We start from the raw sequence: 23,230 nt of genomic DNA, 5'->3' as shown, positions 1-23,230 counted from the left end.
TTGTGGGGGATGTGCCTTTATATTTAAACCAGAACATCTCTGCACAGTTTTTCCACACACTACCCCAAACCTAACTCTTCTTTATAAAGAAAGCTTAATGCTAGCAAATTTCACTTGGTAGCAAATTAAAGGTCCACCAAGAAGGAGGAAAGTAGCCTGCCTTAGTGTGGGGATATGGACTAAATGGCTTCTAGATGACCACCCTGTTTTATAGTTCTGATTTTGTAGAAAAGCACCTGCACAAGCACGTACAATGTATTTCTATTGTGCTCTCTTGTTCTCTCACTTTTATATTTAAATGGGTATTAGACAAACTTTTGAATTTCCTTTGCAGAGTTCTGTCTGTAAGCACATTGCAGTATGTATTAACACACAGACATTAACAAAAAGATAAAGCTGTCTGATTGTCATCTCTCTCTTTCTCCACCTGTGCAAATCTATAGCAGCCACAACAATCACCCATCTTCCGCTGACAAGGCAATGAACTGTGCTCGAAGTGATCCTAACAAAGGAGTTAACTTAAAATTATGCAAAAAGGCATTTCAAGTCATCACAGATGTCCTTTTTATAAAGGCTTGGCAACGTAATACAGACTAACTGCCTGGCTGCCTGACCACAGCAAGGTTTTCAAGGCTCTCTTCAGCCTCACTGTCCTGGGCTGCAAAGATGAGCACTCAGCTTCTGCTGATCAAAGATCTTCTTGTTGTCTTGATGCAAGAGGAGTCACTAGTCTGAAATCACAGGGAGACTGGCCTGGCAGGCATGCAGGTTCTGTGTCTGTCTGACAGCCTGGTTGGATTTTGTATGAATCACGAGTGAAAATATATTTTTTTTCTTCCAGTGAAAAATATATAGGAATAATTAATCTGGTTTGTAATCTCAGCCCATTTATCCTTTCTTGTGCTAGCATGTGCTGCATAAAGAAAGACAGATAGACAGTGGGGTTACTACATGTCCCAACAGGAAAACCCTGATTTCATTTCACAAGTTTTCTATGGCCTTATTGCATCAGAAATGTCAGCCATGAGTAATTCCAGAAAAGCTATGGCTGACAGGGAGCAATAAATAACACAGCAGAGGACCCCACCAGCTATGACCTGGTGATGTTAGTATTCTCTTGAATATACATCCTAGGTCATCTACTGAGATGGTGAATCTCTACCTTTAAGCCGGCAGTGCTCTTGTCCTTGCAACAAAGCAGCCACCTTCCCAGGGACCTGTCCTGATACTTGCTGCTTGAATGGGTTTCACAAAGCCTGCACAGATGGGAAGACAAATGCCAGCTAGGAAAGCAGTCCCCAGTGTAGAGATTATGCCATTTGTGTCTGAAAAAATGTAGCCATGAGATTTCTTCCCTGGCACACAGAAGAGGGTGGTCCTCTCCTTTAAGTGATCTCCCTGGCCATGATGAATTGAGGAACCTATAGGTATTTAATAGGGTTCTGGTGAACTTGCTCTAAAAAACTGTAGCTTCTTCCTTTCTCTATACTGTAGCTGTTGTTGCTCCTCTTGTTCTGATCATCAGTAATGGACACACTTCTGTTTTGTAGTGTCCTACATAACACAAATGCCCCCAAATATCTTAGTGATGTCAGTTCTTCTGATAAAAAATACTGTATATCTTCAGAGTTTGGTCCTAGTTTAACATTTTATCTTGCAAATAGTAATTTCCTACTGTCCCTAATATAACGAACAAATGCGAACCAAAAAAACAAAACAAAGATTCCTAAAATAATTGAATGGTTTGAGTTGGAAGGGACCTTAATGATGACCTAGTTCCAAGCCTCCTGCACGGGCAGGGACACATTCTTATGGTCACAGACCAGTCTTCTTACTGTAGGTGCTTCATTACCAGAAGCGACTTCGTGTCCAGTAGAAAAGTTAAGAGCGGGAATAGTAGTTTGTATCACTGGCAGCCAACAGACACCAGGATGGTACAAGGGTCAGTGGCAAATGTCAGAGGATATGGTATTAATTAGAGAAATTAAGTCTTAGACAAATCCAATTACTTTCTTGCATAGATGGAATATGCTTATACTTGGGTAAGGCTCAACAGTGCACAACATCAAAAAAACTATTGTGCAATACAAAGAGAGTACACAATAAGGTTGCCAAACATCAAATCCCATGTCCCCTATTAAAAACAGATGGCATATTACCTTTTTCATATTTCCCATATGCTTTTAATACAGATTCAGGATCTGAGGCTGAAATACACTGCTGTCTGCTCCCTTCCCAGCCTTGCTCCTCACAGTCTACTCTGCAGATAAGAGCTGCCATCTGGGCTGTGCATATAGTAGCTCCAAGAGGCTGAAAAGAGCAAGATGGGGATGGAGGAAAGAGGGACAGAAAGGGTTGTTTGATTTTAGAAAGGAGAGGAAAAAATTACCTTTGGAAATGGAGCCTTGTTACAGAACATCAATAAAAATTAGTATGTACAAAACTGACCAAGAACTAGATAACTGACAGAGCTCAAAAGGTAGGTCCCATTGGGAAATCATTATACAGTCAAGAGGTGTCCTGTGTTATTCTGTCAAAAACAGCTGGTTGCCTGTTGTTACATCTACATCACGAAACAAATACAAAGACAAAATGCCCAGCAAGTTGGTGGGCTGATAAACTATGGGGAGAACAGTCAAACATTCAGTGTGTTGGATCCAAGAAAACAAACTGAGTGGATTGGGTCCTGGAAGGCCAGAACTGAAAAGAAATTAGACAATACAGAGAACAAGCAGATAAATATGAGTTATACTATTTCTGATTAAAAAATGGGCTAATAGAATCATTGAATTCTGCCAGAAGAAAATGGAATTTAATACCACTTTTGGGTATGTCACTGTTATGAAGGAAATCTGGTGGCTTTTCAGATGTGCACTTCAAAAAGGAGTCAGTAAACAGAGACAGAGAAGGACAGCAACACTCACCAGGACTCAAACCTTTCAATTTATCAAAAAGCAGACAGCTAAGTGATTTGATTATTCTGTGGGTATTTGGAGGAGGAGGAAGAGTCAATGCCCAGAAGGTCATTGATGTAACAGTGAAGGGAAGGAGAAGCAACTTTCATGGGAAGCTGGAGAGAAAGGATGACAAGAGAAAGGGGGCAAGTACTTAGGACAGCAAAACCAGGGATAGAGCATTCAAGATCTAGGCACACATTCAGGTAGTATTTGCTATGTCCAGCTCTTGTGTCTTCAATACCAGATGGTTTTCTAGAATTTTAGTTAAAAAGAAACATCAATGTTGAGGTATCAAAGTGAGCAGCAGTGGCCTGTGTCATGCAGAAGATTGAAGTATAAGATTAAGTCATTTCTGGCCTTAAATTTTAAAAGTATATTAATTAAGTTTTAGACCTGCAAGTTAGTTAAGGCAACAACCTATCTTTCATAACACATCTTTGGTGGTGAATCAATTTATAAGCTGCCATTGAAGTCTGAACTTTTCTATAAACATCAACTTTACTCAGTACTTCATAGTTTGAAGACAAACTTTGAGGAGCTCTGTTCCTGCTTTAAAGCATCCTGGACATCTCTGCACTACAGAGACTCATGAGCACCAACAGAATAACACCGTAATTCACACTCAGGAGTCCAGTTTAGTTAGTAGCTGGGCATAGGTCTGTTGTGGAGAATTTATAATGTGTTTCAGCATAGTTAGTCATATTTCAGTCAGTGGAGAACTTATTCCCTGTAAGCAGATCAAGTGGTCTAACTACCTCATTATACTTCAATCAGTTTGTGATGGTACTGCATCTGCTACTTACCCATTGTTGGCTTCTCCTGGAAACAGTAAGGCAGGCTGAGTCACCATTAAGGTATCAACCGGCAAACCAAGGCCTCTCTGAAGGTCTCCAGCCTGATGACTGTTGATGATTTCTCTGGCCAAACTCTTTAAACTGTCCCTTGTCAACTCATTTCCAGGGTGGCCTGGTAGGTCACCAAGTTCAACGATGAGCACTCTTGAAGCACCAGCCGCATCATATGACTGCAGAGCTCGGGTGCTCACTGGTTCTTTCCGCACTTTCTGTAATCCAGACCTGCTATGAAAGTCCATGCAAAATGCCATGGTAGGGCAGTGATATTGCTTTTTGTTAGCATTGGCTGAGATTACCTTCAACATGCTTTCACCTCCCAGCACGTGATGGATTACTCTGACTTGGTCGTGACCAACATTCAAGAAATCAGCTAATCGATGTATTATAGTTGCCTCACTCTCTTTCCCAACATCATCAGTTACAGTGAAAGCCAAAAGAAGAGAAAGGCCAGCAACTATTTCCACAGGTTCCTTCTCATGAAGGAGAACATAGAGGAGATTGTCTTCAAAGCTAAAATAATTGGCTCCTGCCCCTTCATTCAGCGAGAAAGAAGATGGGGTTGGAGACACATATTTCCCTTGAATGAAAACGCGAAGGCTGAGGGGTTCAGTGTAGAATATAGCAAGGGGCAGTCTGGTTGTGTTTTGGCCACTGAGGACAGAGAGTCTGAAAGCCAGAGGTGCTAGGTCTGGGAAGCAAACCGTAGTGAGTTTGGTAGATGGCAACACGGAAAAGAAAGTAGAACGATGCTCTGCAGGATAACATGATGCATAAGAAGTCACATCACTGAAGGTGTCCATAAAGCTGCCAGTCATTGCTACCACTGGAAACAGCCTCTGGTCAGCCACACTGGGGTCCAGATTTTCTAGGATGACGAGTGCATGATCTGCCTGTTTGCAGAAGTAGCCTTGTACTGAGGTCTTGAAGGTACACTTACTGTCATCTCTGTAAATTCCTGGAAGGGAATGGAGGGAGATTGAGAAAAAGAGCACATTAATTTTCAGACATAGTAGTTTGTGGTATAGCTGCTTGTTTTCCCATGCAGTGCTCAGTCACTTTTGTTGGTGCTAAAATTTTACATGGTTTTAAAAGAAGCCTGGACCCTAAACAGGTAGGTAACACATCTACTTCAAGATGTGTTTGAGTGGTTGAAGACCAGTAATTAATGGTATAGAAACTGTATACACTTTCCTGTTCTTCCTACATTCCAAATCATGACCACTAATGAAAGAGCAAGATGTGCTGCTGGCTGGGATAGTTAATTGTCTTCAGGTATGGGGCTATGTTTTAGATTTGTGCTGAAAACAGAGTTGATGACACAGGGATGTTTTCGTTACTGCTGATACAGCCATATGTACAGACAGAGCAATTTAGAAAGCAACCAAGTTCACCATAAAATACTTGTTTTATCATCCAGATCTCCTTTTAATAACAAATCTTAATAAATAATCATGCCTTTTCATAAATCAAATATTTTAATAAAGAATAATAACAGAATCACAGAATTATAAATCTCCTCTAACTTTACTGATGAGTGGTAGAATCCTGTCACTTAATCTCAAGTACCTGAAGTCACCAGGACTTCTTTGGGTAGCTACAACATCTGTAGGCGTAGCATATAGTCCATGAATGACATTTAGATGGCACTTTAGTTATTCTTTCATTGAATATAACAGGAGTTAAGACACTTCCATGTATGTCAGAATTTGACACCAAATCCCATCCCAGTGTCTGTGGAGACAAGTCAAGAGAATCCTTCTATGGAAGAATCTACACAGAAGAGATGTAATTCATACAGTCTTCTGAGTTCAGCTCCATCTGACCAAATAAAGGTCTCTGCTTTAAGATGAGAGAAATTGTGCCTCAGGCTGTAATAATGAGATCATCACTGATTATAAAGGGAGAATGAGAATGAGAATGAGAATGAGGGTAAATGAGTTCAGATATGGGCACCAAAAACATAAACATTTCTTCCTGGAGCATCTTAGGAAAAGATGCATGTTTCTTTTTTCCTTCCTCTCTTCAAAATACAATCAAAGGAGGAATTTGCTGCTGTATCCAGCTATAATCCTCCTTCCCTCCCCAACCTTCTCAGTCCCTAGTTAGCTGTGCTCACAAAAGTGTTAGGTGAAGCACAACCAGTGTCTAAACTACCTCTGTGATCCTCATTGAGCAATTCTGGGGATGTGTATGCAGATCAGCAGTTCCTGGTGTTAATGACAGAAAAGGACAGCCACAGCCTTGAGAGTCACAAACTTTTGAATGAATAAAAGGGCATTCCCCTCACCAAGGAATAGTTAAAACTGTGAAATTCACTTGTAGAAAAATACCAGACCCCTGAAAAAGAAATTAACTGTGGGGAATTAGTCTGGGCTCTGCTTATACTTACGTCTTGATGCCTGGATCTTGTGGACACAGCTATAATTTATTTCAAGGGGATTCCTTGTGTGCAGACTGTAGTCTGTGAGCATTTCCCAGAATGAGCTCTCACTCTGCACATCACAGAGGAAAGCAACAAAATTACATTAATGTCAAGCTTAGTTCAGGAGGAGGTCCAAGTCAGATAAGATCTGTGCAAAAGCCCCTATTTTTAGACACCAGCTTACCATTTTTTCCCTTTTTATTTCCCCTTTTTTTGCTTCATCAGTGCAAGTACTTTGTTATTGGCATGTGCTGGGGGCGAAGGGAGGGGGAGCAACAACTGTGTTCAGGAGCAGAAGTGGAAACACCACGATCAGAGACATTGGGTATTGTCCTGGAGCACTGGAAGGATTCAGCCTGCAGCAGGCAGCCAGCCCACAAGGGCTGACAGATCTCATCAGCTGCTCTTCCGGAAGCCCCATGTCCCCCTGGTGATATTTCTCTTGTCTACAAATGGGATTTGCTGATATTTTGTGATTTCCCAGGTCTTTCCTTTGCCCTGCCTGCCTCACAAGGGGGGTTTGCTTAGTTTCCTGCACACACACCCCTGCATGAACGATCATCATTGCTTGTCTCCTTCTTAATGGCCTTATCTGCCAGTCACAATTTCTGCAGCCTGCAATTTCGATCACTTTTAAATGAAACCCATGCTGGCCTTAGTAATCATAATGTCATTTACAATTTACCACAAAACACGTTTATTCAGTTAGTAGCACATTGGAGAAAGAGAACTCCATATGAACTTGCCGCTGAAGCCCTAATCTGATTATTTCCTCATGAAAATCCAAGCAGGGGTGCTTGTAAGAGGGGTCTAAGAGAAGAAGGAAAAAGTGAGTCCTGGCCACAGCTGACTCTCATAATCAATGTGAATAGATAAGTGACGCGGCATGTCAGGGCCAGCAGCTAATCTGCCCCAGGGCTTTCCTCTAAAAAAGGCCAGAGTGGACAGGACTTAATAAATACTGAATGACCACTGAATATTGAGCTGACGTGCTATTCACATTGGTGGTGAACAATAACAGTGATAAATTCCAGAAGCACCCCTCTGCAATGGAAGAAATTTGATTAAACAGGTTATATTTGAGCGTGCGTGGTTTGCACACGTGTGTGAGTGGGAGGAAAAAAAGATGGGGAAAAAAGAAAGAGAAACCTGGCATGTGAGTTAACCAGAGACTCTACAAATGGGTGGGAAAGATGAAGGTTATGTTCATAGCTGTAGCAATGAGTGAGGTTGAAACTCCAACCAGGAGCTGAGTGCATCTGAGTAGAAGAAGACATGTGTGTGTTGGGTGTTTGTGCAGGCTTGTGTGTCATGTTTGTCCCACTCGGTGAATAAATGAGTGAGAAGTAGGTGAAGAGTGTGTGTGTGTCTATCCTCTCCAGCTGTTTCCTCAGCCTTACAGAGCAGACTTTGCTTTCTGCAGATTCCCCTGTCACCAAGTCAAGTTTATTAGTTAATTATATACACATGCATGCGCGTACATGCACACACACCCAGAGCCACAAAAATAAATATATATCTACACGAGATTTTAGCACTCAGGTTGCTTCTAGGGCTCCTGACAAATATTAACTTTGTGTCAATATTTGTCCTTCCTGTCGTGAAATGAGGATTTTCCACCTCATTTCACATTTGAAAAGAAAAATGCGCCGAGGGGGTCCTTTTTGCTTAGGAAAAAAACACAACCAACAACAACAACATCTCATATCCTTTATTTAGAAAAATGGAGCAGGAGGGAAGGAGGGAAGAGTGTTTTTAAAATAGATGTTTTGACTTAAAGGCACACAGAGTCCTTTGCAAGTCTCGTGTCTTTTCCCTAGTTCCCCAATGCCAAATAAATAAAATAAAATAAAATAATTTCTACATTTAAAATTGAATGAAATACATCAACATTAATGATTTTCCCCTTCAGGTTAACACCACCATTTCCTTCAATAATTTTTAGCCATTTTGTGATAGATTTCACAATTCATGGTATAAGGAAAAATGTAGTCATTTTTTTTGACAAAAACAAAAGGCGATGTCAGTTTTTTATCAAAATAAAATAAATCTCCCACAATTTTCTTTCCATCTGACTGGATTTGCCTGTCAGTTATTTCTAATTTAATGAAAATTATAGTTACAAAAATATAAAAACAAGTAGGGGAGGAGGGGGGAGGGGAGAGATAAATGGAACACTGTTTAGAAATTGCAATTCACTGGCCTTGGGCTGGCCAGCACAAATCTTTGCTGAAGGGGAAATATTCATCAACATTAACTGTTCCTTTTGACCTGCTGACATTCAAATGTGAAATAAATAAATAAAATAAAAACAAAGCCCAGCAATAGGACCTTAGAAATCTAGCAAAGCTAAATTATTCTGAGGTCAGTTGTATTTTGCTACACAAAAGGTTTTCCACGTTTTTTGAATTCAGATGTTCCCCATCAATAATTTTGACCCTGATTCTCCTGTCTAATCCCTGGCACAGGGTCCCCATGCCTATGCACTTATCTTAGGAAAGTGTTGGCTCCTCAGACACCAGTCTTGTAAATCTTTATGTAGAGAAGTGAAAAAAAAGCCTGCCAGTTTCAGTGGATGTTGAGACAAGGCATCCCCCACCATTTTTAGAAATCCCACTGACTGTAGGGACATCACTCAGTTGAGTATACCAGTGTTCCCGTGGGGGGATAACTGCACAGATCTGCAATGCCAAGCAACTTATTTGCAGTGGGTTTCTTGGAAGGTGTGTTGGGAACACACGTGTAGGAATGCACGGTGACATGTGTGCTTGTGTCTGTGTACTAAGTGTGTGAGAGATTCACACACATAGATAGATATAAATACACATATCAGGGACCATGTAAATAAAAATGAAGTGATTGCTTTAGGCTCTTTTTTCTTTTAAAGAAAATTATTTTCAAAGGAAATGAGTCTCATAAGATCACAATGTGAGGTTCTTTTTTCTCTCTTGCTTATTGTTTGTTCCTCCAGAAAAAAACTTTGAACACCCTGGCCAATTTCAGTCACATTTGTGGACTCAAAAGATGCTAAGTTCATATAAGTTTTGTGAAAGTAGATGCCCAAGTAGAGAAAAAGCAGTTATTAGTTCTCCCACTGAAAGGAAAACCTATAGTGTAATCTCACCCTTGTTACAAGCCCCAGGACCTGCATTGGCCCTTCCTTTTCATGCACAAATCCATAGAAAAACAGGTGTACTATGTGAAATATTTGTTCTTACATTGAGTATTTGCATGCATTGATACAGCCACACACACTGCTGTGAAATCAAGCATTATTTGCATCTTCCATGTATTTACATATTTTTATAGTAGCACCTACCCTTCAGAGTTTCCCCACACCTAAGAGGTAAGGCACATGTGTTGCAGATGATCATATTTATTTCAAGTTATGAATAAAAAACTGAAAAGTTTTCTAATTCCCAGAAACTATAGCAATAAGTCATTCTTGGCCTTAAAGCACAAGTGCACAAGTCAAATCATGAGAAGAGGGAAGACCATCTAGGCAAGGGTGATCTCCAACAGAGATCAAAAAGAGTCATCTAGAAAGAACATGGAAACAAGGCACGTGTAATAGCAATGTTAACCAAAATGCTCCCCAAGCTTTCAGTGATTTACAGGTCAGGAACCTCTGGAGTCTCACAAAACTGCAAAAAGCTGGGGAAAAGAGTAGCCTAGCCAGGAAGATATAACTTGAGCCATCTCAAAGGAGATGAATCATTAAATCTGAAGTGTCTTTGACTGAGGTTACCCCGCCCAGACCCTGTGTCATGGCTGAATTAAGTGGTGTTACTTATAATGCCACAGAACTTAAATGCCCTGCTGCTACTGCAAGGTGACCACACCTGGAAATACCTTGGCTCTCTGTGCCCAGAAGACGAGGCTAGAACACAGTTACCACAGCACTGCATCCATCAAAACTAAAGAAATAACCAGCGTCAAGGGCAGGTCCTTGTCCCCAAGGCCAGCTGGTGTGGCACTCCTGTAGTATTAAAATCACTGACTTTCCTTAAGATGGTAGCAACATCCAAACTGCTCTTTTGAACTAGCTCCTGACTTGTGCTATTTTTTTACAAGTTCCCAGGAGTTGTCTTGGACTCTGTTGTGTTGCCTGGGATCAAACTGGGCTTGCAGCTCCTCTGATGTAGCAGGAGTGACCAGGAAGCTCCAGTGCCCATATCCTAGCATTGCTTGACTCAGTAGACTTGGCGTCCATTCCTACGATTGTCAGCACTGACCTAGAGAGCTTGTCCATCATTTTATTAAACTGAATCAGAAAGACACAATTATGGAGGACTTTCGTCTGTTAATTAATGATTAGGGAACTTTTTCAGGTTAAAAGAGAAATATGCAAAAAGAAACATCTTTTGGTCCAAATTATTGCACCTTTAGAAAAAACATACTTTTCTGTAAGCGTTTGTTTCTCATGTCACTACCACAGCTTTTCCCATTTTGTTTCCCAGTAAGATAATCCTGGTTTCCTTGAAGTGTATTTAAAGACCAGAACAATACTGACCAGCAACCCCAGCGATCTAGGTGTTTTAGTCAAATTGCTAGCTCAACATACAGGTGAGAGCTTTTTCCGAAGGGGTTCTAGTCACTACTGTCTCTCTGGCCACGGAATGATAAAGCTACCACCACCACCAGAAAGCAGAACAGCAATTTCATCAGATGCCAGACCTAAAAATGAATGTGGCCGTGCCATGCACTCCTCTGAGCTGTGGATATAATGAATTTTGAATGGGAAGTCCCGGACACAATAAATCTGTGCCATATGTGACCATTTCCTGTGTCAGTTCCTTTCTCATAACCAGTGGAGGCTTCACCCTCCCCCTCACTTTCCCTTTCATGACCCCACACCAGGGCTCTGAAATCTTTCAGGGCTGCTTATGGGCCCCAGGCCTTTCCACAGTGGTTGCATAAATAAATGAGTTTGACAGCAAACATCGTAACGGTTCGTGGTAATGTGTGCTCCACACAAGTGCTTGTGCTACTCACTGGAGAAATGGGGGAGGAAAGAGCTGAGTTTGTCACTGCAAACAAAAGTATGTTCTCTGACAAGTGGTGAAAGAATTAATCAATTAAACTTGAACTCTATTAAGACCATCGTTGCCAGGTTTTGTTATGGAGGGGAAAGTTCTCAGCTTCTCTTTCCCTCCATGGCCTGCAGTCACTGCAAAGACAAATAATCCTTTTCTTCTGCAAAAATAAAGTTGGGGCATAAAATGAACTGCCTAAAAATAAAACTTGCAGGGAACACCATTTGACTATTATTATCATTTCTTCCCAATGAGAACAGTTCTTTGGTCTTGGGAACCAACTTGCAGAGAGATTAAATGATTTTCCATTAGAAGTGGGCCAGCAGGAAAATGCCAAATACCTGCAGATTTTGGAAGCATTCAGATTAAAGCTAAGAAGTTTAAAAATGGCAATTATTTTTATAAAACATAAATGAAGGAGAAAATGGAACAGAGTTCAGCATTTGCTCTAAAAATTGTTTTCCCTTTTTTTCTTTATTAAAAATTACAAAATTTTGACTAAATATTAAAATTTTACTAAGTTTTTGGCTTTACCTGAGAAATTACAATATTTTTGAACAGTGTAAAATTTTCTGTAAAACTAATTTATTGAAAAGCCTTTTTTCCCCAGATATACCATGTAAACAAACGTATTTCAGATATCTTAACTTCAGCCTAGAAAGGCTACAGACAGTAACTCAGTTAGTGTATTAAAGAAGTATAATTAGTTTATAGAAGCTTCATAAAAATTATCAGGAAGGAAGGAAGGCTGGTTTCCCATGTTCAATACAGACAAAAAAATTAAAAACATATATATCTTAACCGGGGATATTTAGGTTAGAAATTAGAAAAAATGTCTTTCTAGTAAATAAAATAAAATAAAATACCAAGGCCTTGAAACCAACTGATTAGGAACCTGGTGGAACTAACATGACTGAAAAATTTTTTAGCAGGTTATATCAATTTCTCTTGAAAGTGGTGTTAAGTGTAGATACTACTTCAGAAAAAAATTGATGACTTCTTGAGCTCTCTCCCCATTTTGCTCAAAGTCTTCAATATCTTTTTATCAGCAGCCTTGTGTCTATTTCCTTCCTTCCTTCCTTCCTTCCTTCCTTCCTTCCTTCCTTCCTTCCTTCCTTCCTTCCTTCCTTCCTTCCTTCCCCCTGCCTTAGTTGGAGGCACAGTTCTAGAACCTGTGCTCGTGACAGAAAGGTTCACAAGCACAATTGTCCCTGTGACATTATTAGGGTGATTTTCAGCAATATTAGTCCTGATTGGGCTATGGAGCTGAATCTTAAAGCAGAAGGATTTCCTTACAGGTACAGGCAGTTATATTATGCCATGACATATTTATGACAATGAACAGTAATGGGAAGCAAGTGTTTTAAGCCTTAGAAGTTGAAATTAATCTGAAAGCATAGAGCAGAATCTGAACACCTATGAAAACATATTGAAGAGCTAAAATTTGAGATACAAAGGCTAGAGTCATTATCTGAGCACATAGAATGGAATTCATCACATTAATTTCAGCTGCCTAAATGTTAAGCATCTAGTCAAAGCTAATTGTCTAGTCTAAGCTGTTCATCTAGACAATAATCATTAGAGAGAGAGAGAAGAAAGACTTTCAGAGGGTCATTCATTCCTGCTTTCCCTTAGATGGATTGTATCTCTTCCAGAGGTATCTGTCTCGACTGGCTGTATAGGAAACCTAGACAGATAGTTTGGTCTGAAGGCCTGTATTTGGACAGCTGAAGTTAGTTGAAATCAGCCCAACTCCTAAAAATGTGGCTGACAAGGCTTGCAGAACAGCTAGCCATAACAGATGTTCCTACTCTGAAATAAGTGAGAAATGATAGCTCTGTACACACCTCTAAAGTAACTGTATTCTCCAGTTCTGAACAGAAGGACAGAAGGAAGGAAGATGAAGCCACTACCATGTTAATCTAGAAATAAAGAAAGGTCCCCTATCCCTGACAGAAATCTGATTAGGCTGCATACAAATGTTTGGGGTTAGGCTTTCATAGCTACACTAGCAAAGCCACTGGATCTAAATATTCCCACCCTAGAGCAGCACTGATAGCCTGCTGCACAGTTACACTGCAGACCAGAGTGCTCCCCTCCTGAGCAGTACAGCTGACCTAGGAAAAGCAGAGGGCACTGAACAAAATACCTTGGAAAGCAGAGAAATAGAGAATTTACTGCAAAAGAGACATCTGAGCAAAACCAATGGGAGCCTGTAAAAGTAATTTCTGACTTCTGGAACCACCATGAGTGCAGGGATAGAAGGAGACTGGTTTCAAACAACAATATCAAATGTTTCTGTAGGCCTAGGGTTAAAATACCGTGCCTACATCTTAGGGAAGAATAGGTCAGAAGAGATTTCTGGGTGTTATTTATTTCAACCTCTTGCTCAAAGCAAGGCTAACTACCAAGTTAGAGTTAGATCAGGCTTCTGAGGGCTTCATCACAGATCATAGTATATCAACATGTTAGGCCTTTATATGTTGACTAGGACAAAACTGCCAGTTTAGGCTATGTCCATAGAAGTTGTCAGGGTTGAAAATGACTCAAAGAAGATCTGTGATCCTAATGGCACTCTCGTAGTTATTTTCATACACATGCAAAATGGTATGAAGAAGCTTTAAGGCTTACTTTTGCAAATAGTTATTGTACTCGTGTTTTAGGTAGTCCTAGGCCTATCCCTTGTCCCATCAAAGTCCTCTGGACAGCTTCAGCAGAGAAACAGTAGATCTGGAGATGGAGCATCTCTTAAGCTTTACCAGATACTGTTCATCATCTTCATGTAACCAGGAACTCAGAGTCACACTAATCCTGGTTATGTGATATGGTGGCCATGGAGAAAAACAGTAACTCCATTGGTGGAGCACTGCAAACACCAACCCAGTCCCTACTATCCTGCTCTAAGTAGTAGGCATCACTCCCTTTGCCTATTATTCCAGACTTACTAGGGAGATGTTTGAAATTTCAGACAGCCCTGGGAGTTATTTTGGCCAGAGAGTATATTTAAAACTCATTGTGCCTAATGTTATCTTTCTACAATTGAGAACTAATAAGGAAAGACGTGAAAATAAATAGACAAGTGAGAGGCAAAATGAAATATGAAGTGGCTAGAAAGGAGTCTGATCTCTAATGTATTTTTTCAGCTTATTATTGTAAAAGCCCAGAGCAAAAGAATAGCTTTGAAGAACCTTTTGTTAATAGTGGAAGGGTTGTCTTTTTATTTTTCTTAACTTTTTATTTATTAACCATGCTGCACAGGGTACTTCCATAAATGATGGTCAGGTTTCAAGTTACAGGGACTTGTTTAGTCTGAAAACATCCCAGCCTGCAATGGGAAACAGAAAAGAGAAGTAACAGCCCATCATATGGTACTTGGAGTGACTAAAACCAAAGCCCATTTGTTCTCTGCTTTTCCCTGTAATTTCTGGTGGTTGAGCTTGCAAAGGTTTGGATGTCTCTGTTTGGTTGTTAAAATGCATTCCCAGCAGGCCACTTCCTCAGGTGGTCTATTTGATGACAGCTTGATGCTTAAGCCAATATAAAACAGCTGATGTTTTGACCCTGTCTGCAAATAAAGTTATAAAGCTGCATTCCTACATGGGACAATGGTTTCATCCTCCAGATTGCTGTGAAAAAGAAGAAAAAAAACACCCACAAACGTATCTAGAATGTCCTTTCCCTCAAGCCCTAAAACATGACAGTCAATAATATTTTTGAGACTCTTAGTGCTGGGGTGCTTATTTATCATTGCCCTAAATATGTGGTTAAGCAGACAAATATTCAATCGGTACAAAATTTCATGCAAAGCTGTCATGTGGGAACACAGTAGCTGTGTGCAGGAAACCAGGCAGGGGCAATTAAGCCCATTAGTTTCTTTGAGAATTTTTAGTGCTTTGACACTAGGGAAAATAAAAAGTAAACAAATAAACAAAAAAAATTAAAAAAAAAAAAAGAGAGCACTAACAGAGTTAAGATAGAGGGAGCGACAGAAGATTCCCAAAGGCCATTTAGCACAGGTGTCCTCCCAGTATTTAAAGGATACCCTTTATTCATAATAATCTATATTATTTAACTTTTATGAAGACAGTTGCCAGTAGGGACAATTTTGTGTCAGTTTCTTTTTTATGTGTAAAACCAGCATTGCCAGGCAGATAAATAAGATTAGAACAAGCATGATTTTTGACTTCTTTATTCCTTAACATAAATAATAGCAGAATAGATTTCATTTTCTGTGCATGCCAATCAAAAAGCTTAGCTGTCAGACTCTCAGCAAGAGCCTGTATGGGCCTTTCTGGTGTTGTGGACCATCAGAGAACATCTCTTAGCTCCAGAGTACCATGAAGAGCCAAACCCATTTGAAGCGCTTACAAAGAGCCCGTCTAGCGAGAATTGCTCCGTTTTCACATCTTCACCTGGCAATCATAAGGGACTGGAGACTGAAGCCTTGTACATCACATCTGCATCCCATTAGCATGGAGAGGCTCATTCCAGAGACAGAGCACACTAAGTGATGACTACTGAGTACTAAGTACTAAGAGTAATCCAGCAGGTTGAAAATTGTTCCAAACCAGTTCTAAATTTGTGTTGTGTTATCAAGACGTCTGGGCTATAACCACTGTCCATGAAAGCCACAGGAATTCTGTTTTTGTATAATTTCCCTGGGGAAGAATTTCCAGTAGAGTTCTCACTTTCCAACCCAAATCTTACCCAAAAAAGTGTGGTATGATTTGCCAAGCACGTGTTGTCGGTTGTCAAAAATGAATTCACATTTGCTTTATGGTTCCCTGAGGTCCAAAAAGGGTTAATAATTCTGGCAGCTCTGCAGTCTGTAACCTGAACACCTAGCCAGGAGGATATGCTGCGGAAAGGATCCCTGTGTTGCCAAGAACATTGAGGGGAGGAGGACATAAGGGAATCTATTTTTTTTTTTTTTCTTTTGCTCTTCGTGGCTCACATGGAACAGGAGCTCAGACACAGAGGCTTCAGAAGTAGAGATCTGAATTTAATAAAGCTGTCTGGAGGGGGAGGGAGGCAGAGAAAAGACAATCACGGAGATAAGAGAGGCAGAGATAGGAAGAAAGGGAAAGAAAGAATATTACGGCTGACGGGTGATGGCTGTGCCCTTTCAGATTCAAGTGGGCAGAAGTGAAATGTTTGTTCAAGAGGTGGGACACCAGTTCATTATGAAAAGAGTAAGAAAGAACAAAAAATATTTTATAGTTAGAATGTATACTTCTGTGCCACTGTAATGAGGATAGGCAAAAGGCAAGGAAAGACAAGGGTAATGGAAAGGTGCTGCAAGGCAATATAGGTGCTTGATTTCATTGCAGTTTTGGGGGGTATTTGAGTGACCCTTTAAATTCAGTACAGCTACACCTACAGTATGCAGCAGAATGAGACCACTGCTTGGGAAAAAAAAACTAAACCAAACACCATGGCAGGGAGTTTGGAACTAGCTGATCTTTAAGGTGCCTTCCCACCCAAACTGTTCTATGATAAGGAAATAGCCTCTTTCAAAGCAACAATACATTCCCCATTCTCCCATTTCTTCTTGGAGAATAAAAGTTAATTGAGGGGCAGTAGGGAGGAGGAGGAGGTGATTCATCTAATCCCCACTAATATCAACATCCCTCTCCTTAAAGGTACCAAGTTGACTTCTCTACAGAGAGCAAATACATTGCCAAAGCTCCCATCTAGGGACATGTTTTTTGTTGTTTTTTTTTTTTTTCATTTCCATAAGATTCTGTTTGGTAGAAAAACCTAAAAGACACCAGTGGGAAAATATATGCAGATACATTTTGAATGCACACATTTCATTTTCAGAACATGGTGGGCACTTCAATGCCTGGTGCTGGAAGTGCAAAGGGGAATTTATCTAATCAGTTCTCCGTGTCCCCACTTCATTGACATCATGTGGTCCTGCTGATTAAAGCACTGGAATTGTAGCTCTGCTCTGCTTCCTTCTCTTTCATACTAAAATTATTGATGTGCTTTGTACATTGTGTAATTGCCATTATTATATATATGTGCCTAGAGCGTGTGCAGAGCTGAAATTGAAATAAATAAGCAAACAGAAATCATACGATAGGAACTCTCTGATGGTATGATGGGGGTTGGAGCCATGGCATCACAAGCTGAAAATAGGATTTGATACTGCCATGACTGGTTTTTGATAGACTGAGATTTGATAAGACTAGAAGAAAGGCTGCTGTGATCCTCTAGTCTGCCCTTCTCTTTTTGTATAACACAGACCCTCCGTAAACACTCAAATCAAAGTACCTCTCTTAGCACGCTGGGGCCAAGCCTCACCATCCAGAGACTTCATCAGAACAGTCCTGATTTACATCACCTAAGGATCTTGCTCAGTATCCTACATTCTCTTTTACTCCCTCTCTTTCTCTCATACACATGCAGTAGATTTGTTCTGTACATTTAATTTATGCAAGTGAGGCACAGAATACATTTCAGCAATGCCAATTAGATACGCACTAATTTCTTCTCTGTGAAATAGCAGTAAGTAATTAATCAGAATTTTGATCACAACTCAGTTGGCAATTCTAATTGCACTTGCCATTTCCACAGCAAATATGGAATAATTATCTTTTTCGCCTAGTCCTCTCTTCCTAATCATCCAGGGTGCTAGAAGCAAAATATTTCCAAGAACTAGATACTGACTCTATCAACCAGCAGCCTTAATACTTTTGGACTGAGGGTTAGTGGGTTCAGTCTATGGCTGTGTTTTATTTCAAGCTTCATCATAATTTTAAAGAGAATATCTGGTGGCAGGCTGGCTACTTGCCTCCAGGAGGGGGAATTCTGCCTCATAAAATTATGAGAAAGGATAAAAGCTAGCAGCTCACTCCATTAAAAACCTTCTGGGAGAGCACTAAAGACACCTGACCTTTGCACAAACATCCAGCAGGCATCTAAGGGGCGTATGGATGTTAGTCAGACCTGTATCATCAAAGCCTGCACCACATTTCTGAAGCAACACAACCACATTTTAACTTCAGGCCTTACCAACCCTCTTGGTACCCAATAGGATCATCAGGGTAGATCCATGGTTAACCATAACAATGTTTACATGACCATCGTGACCATGTAGTGCTTGTTCTGCTTATGTGTGCAAACTGACAGCACTGGACTGGAGCAAGAATGGATTTTCTGCCTGGGAAGTGTTATGGTGAGGAATCTGTGGAATAGAACTCCCCCTTGATATGCTCTGAGAAAGCTCATAATGAGACACTCCTCAGATGGATTAGAGTTGAGAGCAAGCAGGAAAGGAGAGTTTTACAATTTAGGAACTGAGCCCTATAGGGACCTGAGGATGTCCTTACACCAGGTACAGCCTTCAAATCCATCCCAATGCTTCACCTCCTCTCAACTGCTGGGAACAAAAGTTCCCTAGGACCTGACAGATACAGTCTGGTGTAATTATCAGATTCTTCATGTGTATCAAGCCCAGGTGGTTAATAATGTCCCAGGTAATCCCAAACCACACAGTAAGTTTGGGAATAAACACTAAAACGCAGGTGTCAATTCTGTCCACTTAATAACTAGTGAAAAGAGGTTTACAAGAAGTGTAAAGACACTCTAGTTTATGCAAGAAGTCTCTGCATAGAATATGTTGTGCATCAGAATAGTTCTGGTTCTACCTTTACATACAATTGAGTAAGTAGCATCAACCAAAACTACTATTTTTAAGACTGTCCAGGCATCTCCTGTACTCCCCAAAGCTGTTTTCCTCACCTTAATCAACAGAAATCACTGAAAGAAGGAAGACATCACTCAGCCCTTTCCTTGTCTTCCTCAGGTGTTTTTTGTTTGGCTGGTTCATTCGTTTGGTTTGGTTTTTGAGTTAATGTTTTTATTTTGTGTCTGAGAAACAGGCAAGATTTGAGGGAAAGTGTAACCATTCAGGGTCCTTCTACTTCCAGACAACAAACCTCTCCAATGGAAGGTAGGGAATCCCTCTTAACCCAGTGGGGACTGAAGAGGGACAAAACTTCTCAGAACCTAGTTACGAACGTTGCAGCCAGGAACAACATCTGAGTTTTTGGTGGGTTGGATTTCTTTCACAAAGGACAGAAAAATACAAACAGAACTGTCAGACACACATTTCTTCCTCTGGGGTTGAGACAGGGATGTCATGTTAGACATGCTGCCCATGCTGAAAAATCTCGAAAGCTTTAATCATACATTTTCCAGGCTGAATTCTACCTTCTGGGATAGAGAAATTTTCCACCAGCCTTAAAAAGAGGTACACTGAGGCTATATCTGCACTTGTGAAGGCTTATGACTTAGCCGTGGTACTCAGTCACACATATTTTACATTCCTGGAACAGTGCTTGGCATGTTTTTTTGTCTAGGTCAATTAACACTGACCAAAACAGTGTCTAGGAGCTGTCTGAGTGCTAGCGTGGTCTGTGACCATCCCAGTTTAGAACTAACCAAACCGGTCTGGAGAATAAGGAAGTTTAATAATTTTGCATGTGACCACACTGGACACATGGAAAATTAGGAGGACAGTTAAGCCTCGGGCCATAAAATTGGCTTTGGTGCTTTGTAGTTTACCAGCACAAAGGTCATCAGAAGGTTGGAGATCTTTGAAGCCACATTGAGCAGAGCAGTAACACCATGGTCCCCACTGTTCATATGAGAAATACTCCACCCCAAATAGCTCAGGAGCAGGGGAGGCACTGGCAGACTTAAAAATGAGGTGGCCACCAGCAGCTTTTCCCTAACCAATTGTCCAGACTCATGCACAGTCAGCAGTGATGGTGCTGACCATCTAAACATATCAGAGAGAAACTAAAAAGGCAGAAAAGAATTTTTAAATGTTCAAAAATTTAACACATAGGCTGCACAAGTGAGAGAATGTCTTTTAATTTACTATAATCAGGGTTGTTTAATCACCTTAGAGTGCAAAAAAAACCCCAAACCAGGAGCTCTCAGAATTTGACTCTCTTTGAAGACTGAGTAAACTGACACAGGGCAGATTTATGAAGACAACAGATCACATCACAGATCAGCTAAAGCAGCCAAAAGAAAAATAAGGGCTTTAAAACCAGAAGCAGTGGGATACAATCAGACTAGTGCAAAAAACATCGTCTTCAACACAGATACAGAAGTAATGAATGTTCCTGCAGAGACATTCTGGCTACATCTTCACTAGTAAATTAAATGTGCCCAGGAGTATTCCCAGACACTGAGGCCAACTGACATGGTCTGGTTGCATTCATCTATTAAACACTCTCAGCTTTCAAAACAGGATGGATTCATCCAACTGACCAACTGGGAATGTGCCTTGGCACATGTGAACTCCCAAACTGCACCCAAGAATTGTTTGGGAGAACGTTAATTGGCCCAGGACAAAGCGTGCCAGGGGCTGTTTTAATGGTTTTTACAGAGCAGAGGATTGTGTTTCCTTGTCTGTGCCTGGCACCACTTTATTTGTTTTAACATGGGCATATCCCTTATCTACGTTAATGCTGCTCCTGCTGTGACCATAACGTTACCTGCAAAATTTAACAGAGACCACATCAGTTAGAGAGGTGTCTCCAGTGGGAGGAAATGGACAGGGGAAACCTGCAGCCCATTTCTTCTGGGCCCTTCAAGATGACAATTCACAACCAGAGGCAAAGACCAGTAAGACATTGCTTGAAATATTTGGCCTTTTCCTGGCATTGTTGAGTGACTTTTTTCACACTTAGATCTTTTTGTTGCATACTTGTTGCAAACAAACTATTACTGTTCACTCAGCAGTTTACAAGACTGGAGCTGAAGTTTTCTAGAAAAATATTTTAAGTGGAGGAAAATCACTTGAGGTGATTATTAAAACCTTTATTAGTGAGGCAGGAAACAAAATTGTTGCTGTGTGCCTTCTGTTTGTTGCCAGAGCAGTCTTCAAACTTAAGTGGAAGAGAAGGAAGGATAATCAAGTCACCTCCCAGCTGTTATCTCCCAGTTGGAAATGAGCAATAGATTGACAGCAGCTGAAGAGAGATGTGCCTACCCACTGCACCTTAATTAATACAAGGAGGATGGGTTTGGGAGGATTGGAGTTAGCACAGGAGCAAATCTGGGAATAATTTCCTGTCTCTACTCAGCTAATGTCTCTCTGGGTTGATGCAGCTGGACCCAACTCTGGTCTTCAATAGTGAGTTCTATTCTTGGAGTTCAGTGAGGTTATGACCTCAAGTCACTGTGGGAAACAGTCTGATTCATCATGCTATCAAGTAAGCCCCCTCCTCAATGCATCATGCATGAGCATCCTTGTCATCAAGATGCTCTGAGAACAGATTAATATGTTTGCATAAAAACTCACAAAAAAAAAAAAAAAAAAAAAAAAAAAAAAAAAAAGAGGTGGAAATCTGTCTTACAGACATGCTGAGCAAGACTGAGATGACATGAGCATGGGTTGCATCACCATGACTCTGCCACCAGTGGTTAATGAGAGAAAAATCTGTTGTCTGCCTTTGCCTTGGCTGAAAACTGAGCCTCAGTAAAGCCTCTTGCTGTTTCTTTTAACCTTACAGCATGGTGTGCACAGAAATATTTAGTCCGAGCACAGGCTCAGACACAGACAGGGCTGATCCACAGCAGACATGAATGCCAGCAGGGGTCAGAAGCATGGGTTAAGGCTGTGTTCTTGCAGAGAGCAAGAATAGCAGGAACATGAGGTCAGAACTCTCCATAGGATCTGAGGCAGGTCCAGTGTCATGAACATCACCTTGGGCAACCTACAGCTCTGCACAAGCACACAAGGACAGGAGCACATTGCCCAGCTGAGGTGGAAGCAGAACTCATGAGAGAGGCATGCACTGCTGCCCAGCTTGAAAAGCTGCCCTCACAAGGACACATTTTGGCCATGTGTGCCTCTATACTCAGCACTGGTGGGGAAGCACCTCAAGTCCTGTGTTCGGATTTTCACCCCTCACAACAAAAAGGACACTGAGGGATTGGAGAATGTCCAGAAAAATGCAATGAAGCTGGAGGAGGGTCAGCAGATGGAGTCTTGTGAGGAGTGGCTGAGGGAAGTGGGGGTGTTTAGTCTACAGAAAAGGAGGTTGAGGAGAGACCTTCTCGCTCTCTACAATTCCCTGAAAGAGGTAGAAAAGAGGGGTGGATTGTTCTGTTCTCCCAAGTAACAGTGATAGGACAAGAGGAAATGGCCTCGAGTTGTTCCAGGGAAGGTTCATATTGGATATTAGGCATAATTCTTTTATGGAAAGGATTTTCAGGCCCTGGCACGGGCTGACCAGAGCAGTGGTGGAGTCACCATTCCTGGAGGGATTTAAAAGCTGTGTAGATGTGATGATGTGGTGCTGAGGGACATAGATTAATGGTGAATTTGGCAGTGCTGGGTTAACAGTTGGATCTGATAATCTTATAGGTCTTTTCCAACCAAAACAACTCTGTGTTTAAATATCCCTCCCTCTTTAGAAGTTTCACCAGTGGCTCTTTTGCTGTTGTAGACAGGAGTCTGTTGTGCATCCACAACAAAGATAACTGAAGTTACTGTGACCTCTCATTTGAGACTATTTTTGCATCTCCTCTCTGCTTTGCTCCATGGTGCTCATGCTAGCATTGGGATTTTCTATGGAAAGTCACCTAGATCAGGCTCATTCATCCTTTGCCAGGTGACATGGTAGCAATATGCACACCTGAAGAGTGAGTGGAGGGCTGAGCTGATGCTTCCTGGCCTGAAGACATGAGGACATGCAGGAGCACATCCAGCACCAGGCTGAGTGACTCCAGAATGCGGTGCCGTTACAAATAGCAGTTTGCCTGGAGGCCCATCCAGTTGAATTAGAAAAAAAAAAGACCATTAATTAACTTGACTTAAGAGAGGGCTGATGCGGGGCAATGTGACCTTTTCTCTATGTCACATGCCACACGGATTTTAGCCTCCCTCTGATGCTTTGTCACCGCCAGTCCTTGTTTTTTAGATCACTGGAT

At 41.0% G+C, this 23,230-nt stretch overlaps 1 protein-coding gene across 1 annotated transcript in view; it reads right to left on the bottom strand.

Moving 5' to 3' along the window:
• The window catches only part of PKHD1 (PKHD1 ciliary IPT domain containing fibrocystin/polyductin), a 250,597-nt gene that overhangs the window by 23,262 nt on the left and 204,105 nt on the right, over nt 1-23,230 (bottom strand). The window contains exon 59 of the mRNA XM_051615066.1: nt 3,761-4,766. Within this exon, the coding sequence (XP_051471026.1) occupies nt 3,761-4,766 (1,006 nt within the window). The remainder of the gene's footprint in view (nt 1-3,760; nt 4,767-23,230) is intronic.

The sequence above is a fragment of the Apus apus genome, chromosome 3 (assembly GCF_020740795.1).
Source record: "Apus apus isolate bApuApu2 chromosome 3, bApuApu2.pri.cur, whole genome shotgun sequence".
Lineage (NCBI taxonomy): Eukaryota > Metazoa > Chordata > Aves > Apodiformes > Apodidae > Apus > Apus apus.
This window is presented reverse-complemented; position numbering and strand designations above follow the sequence as displayed.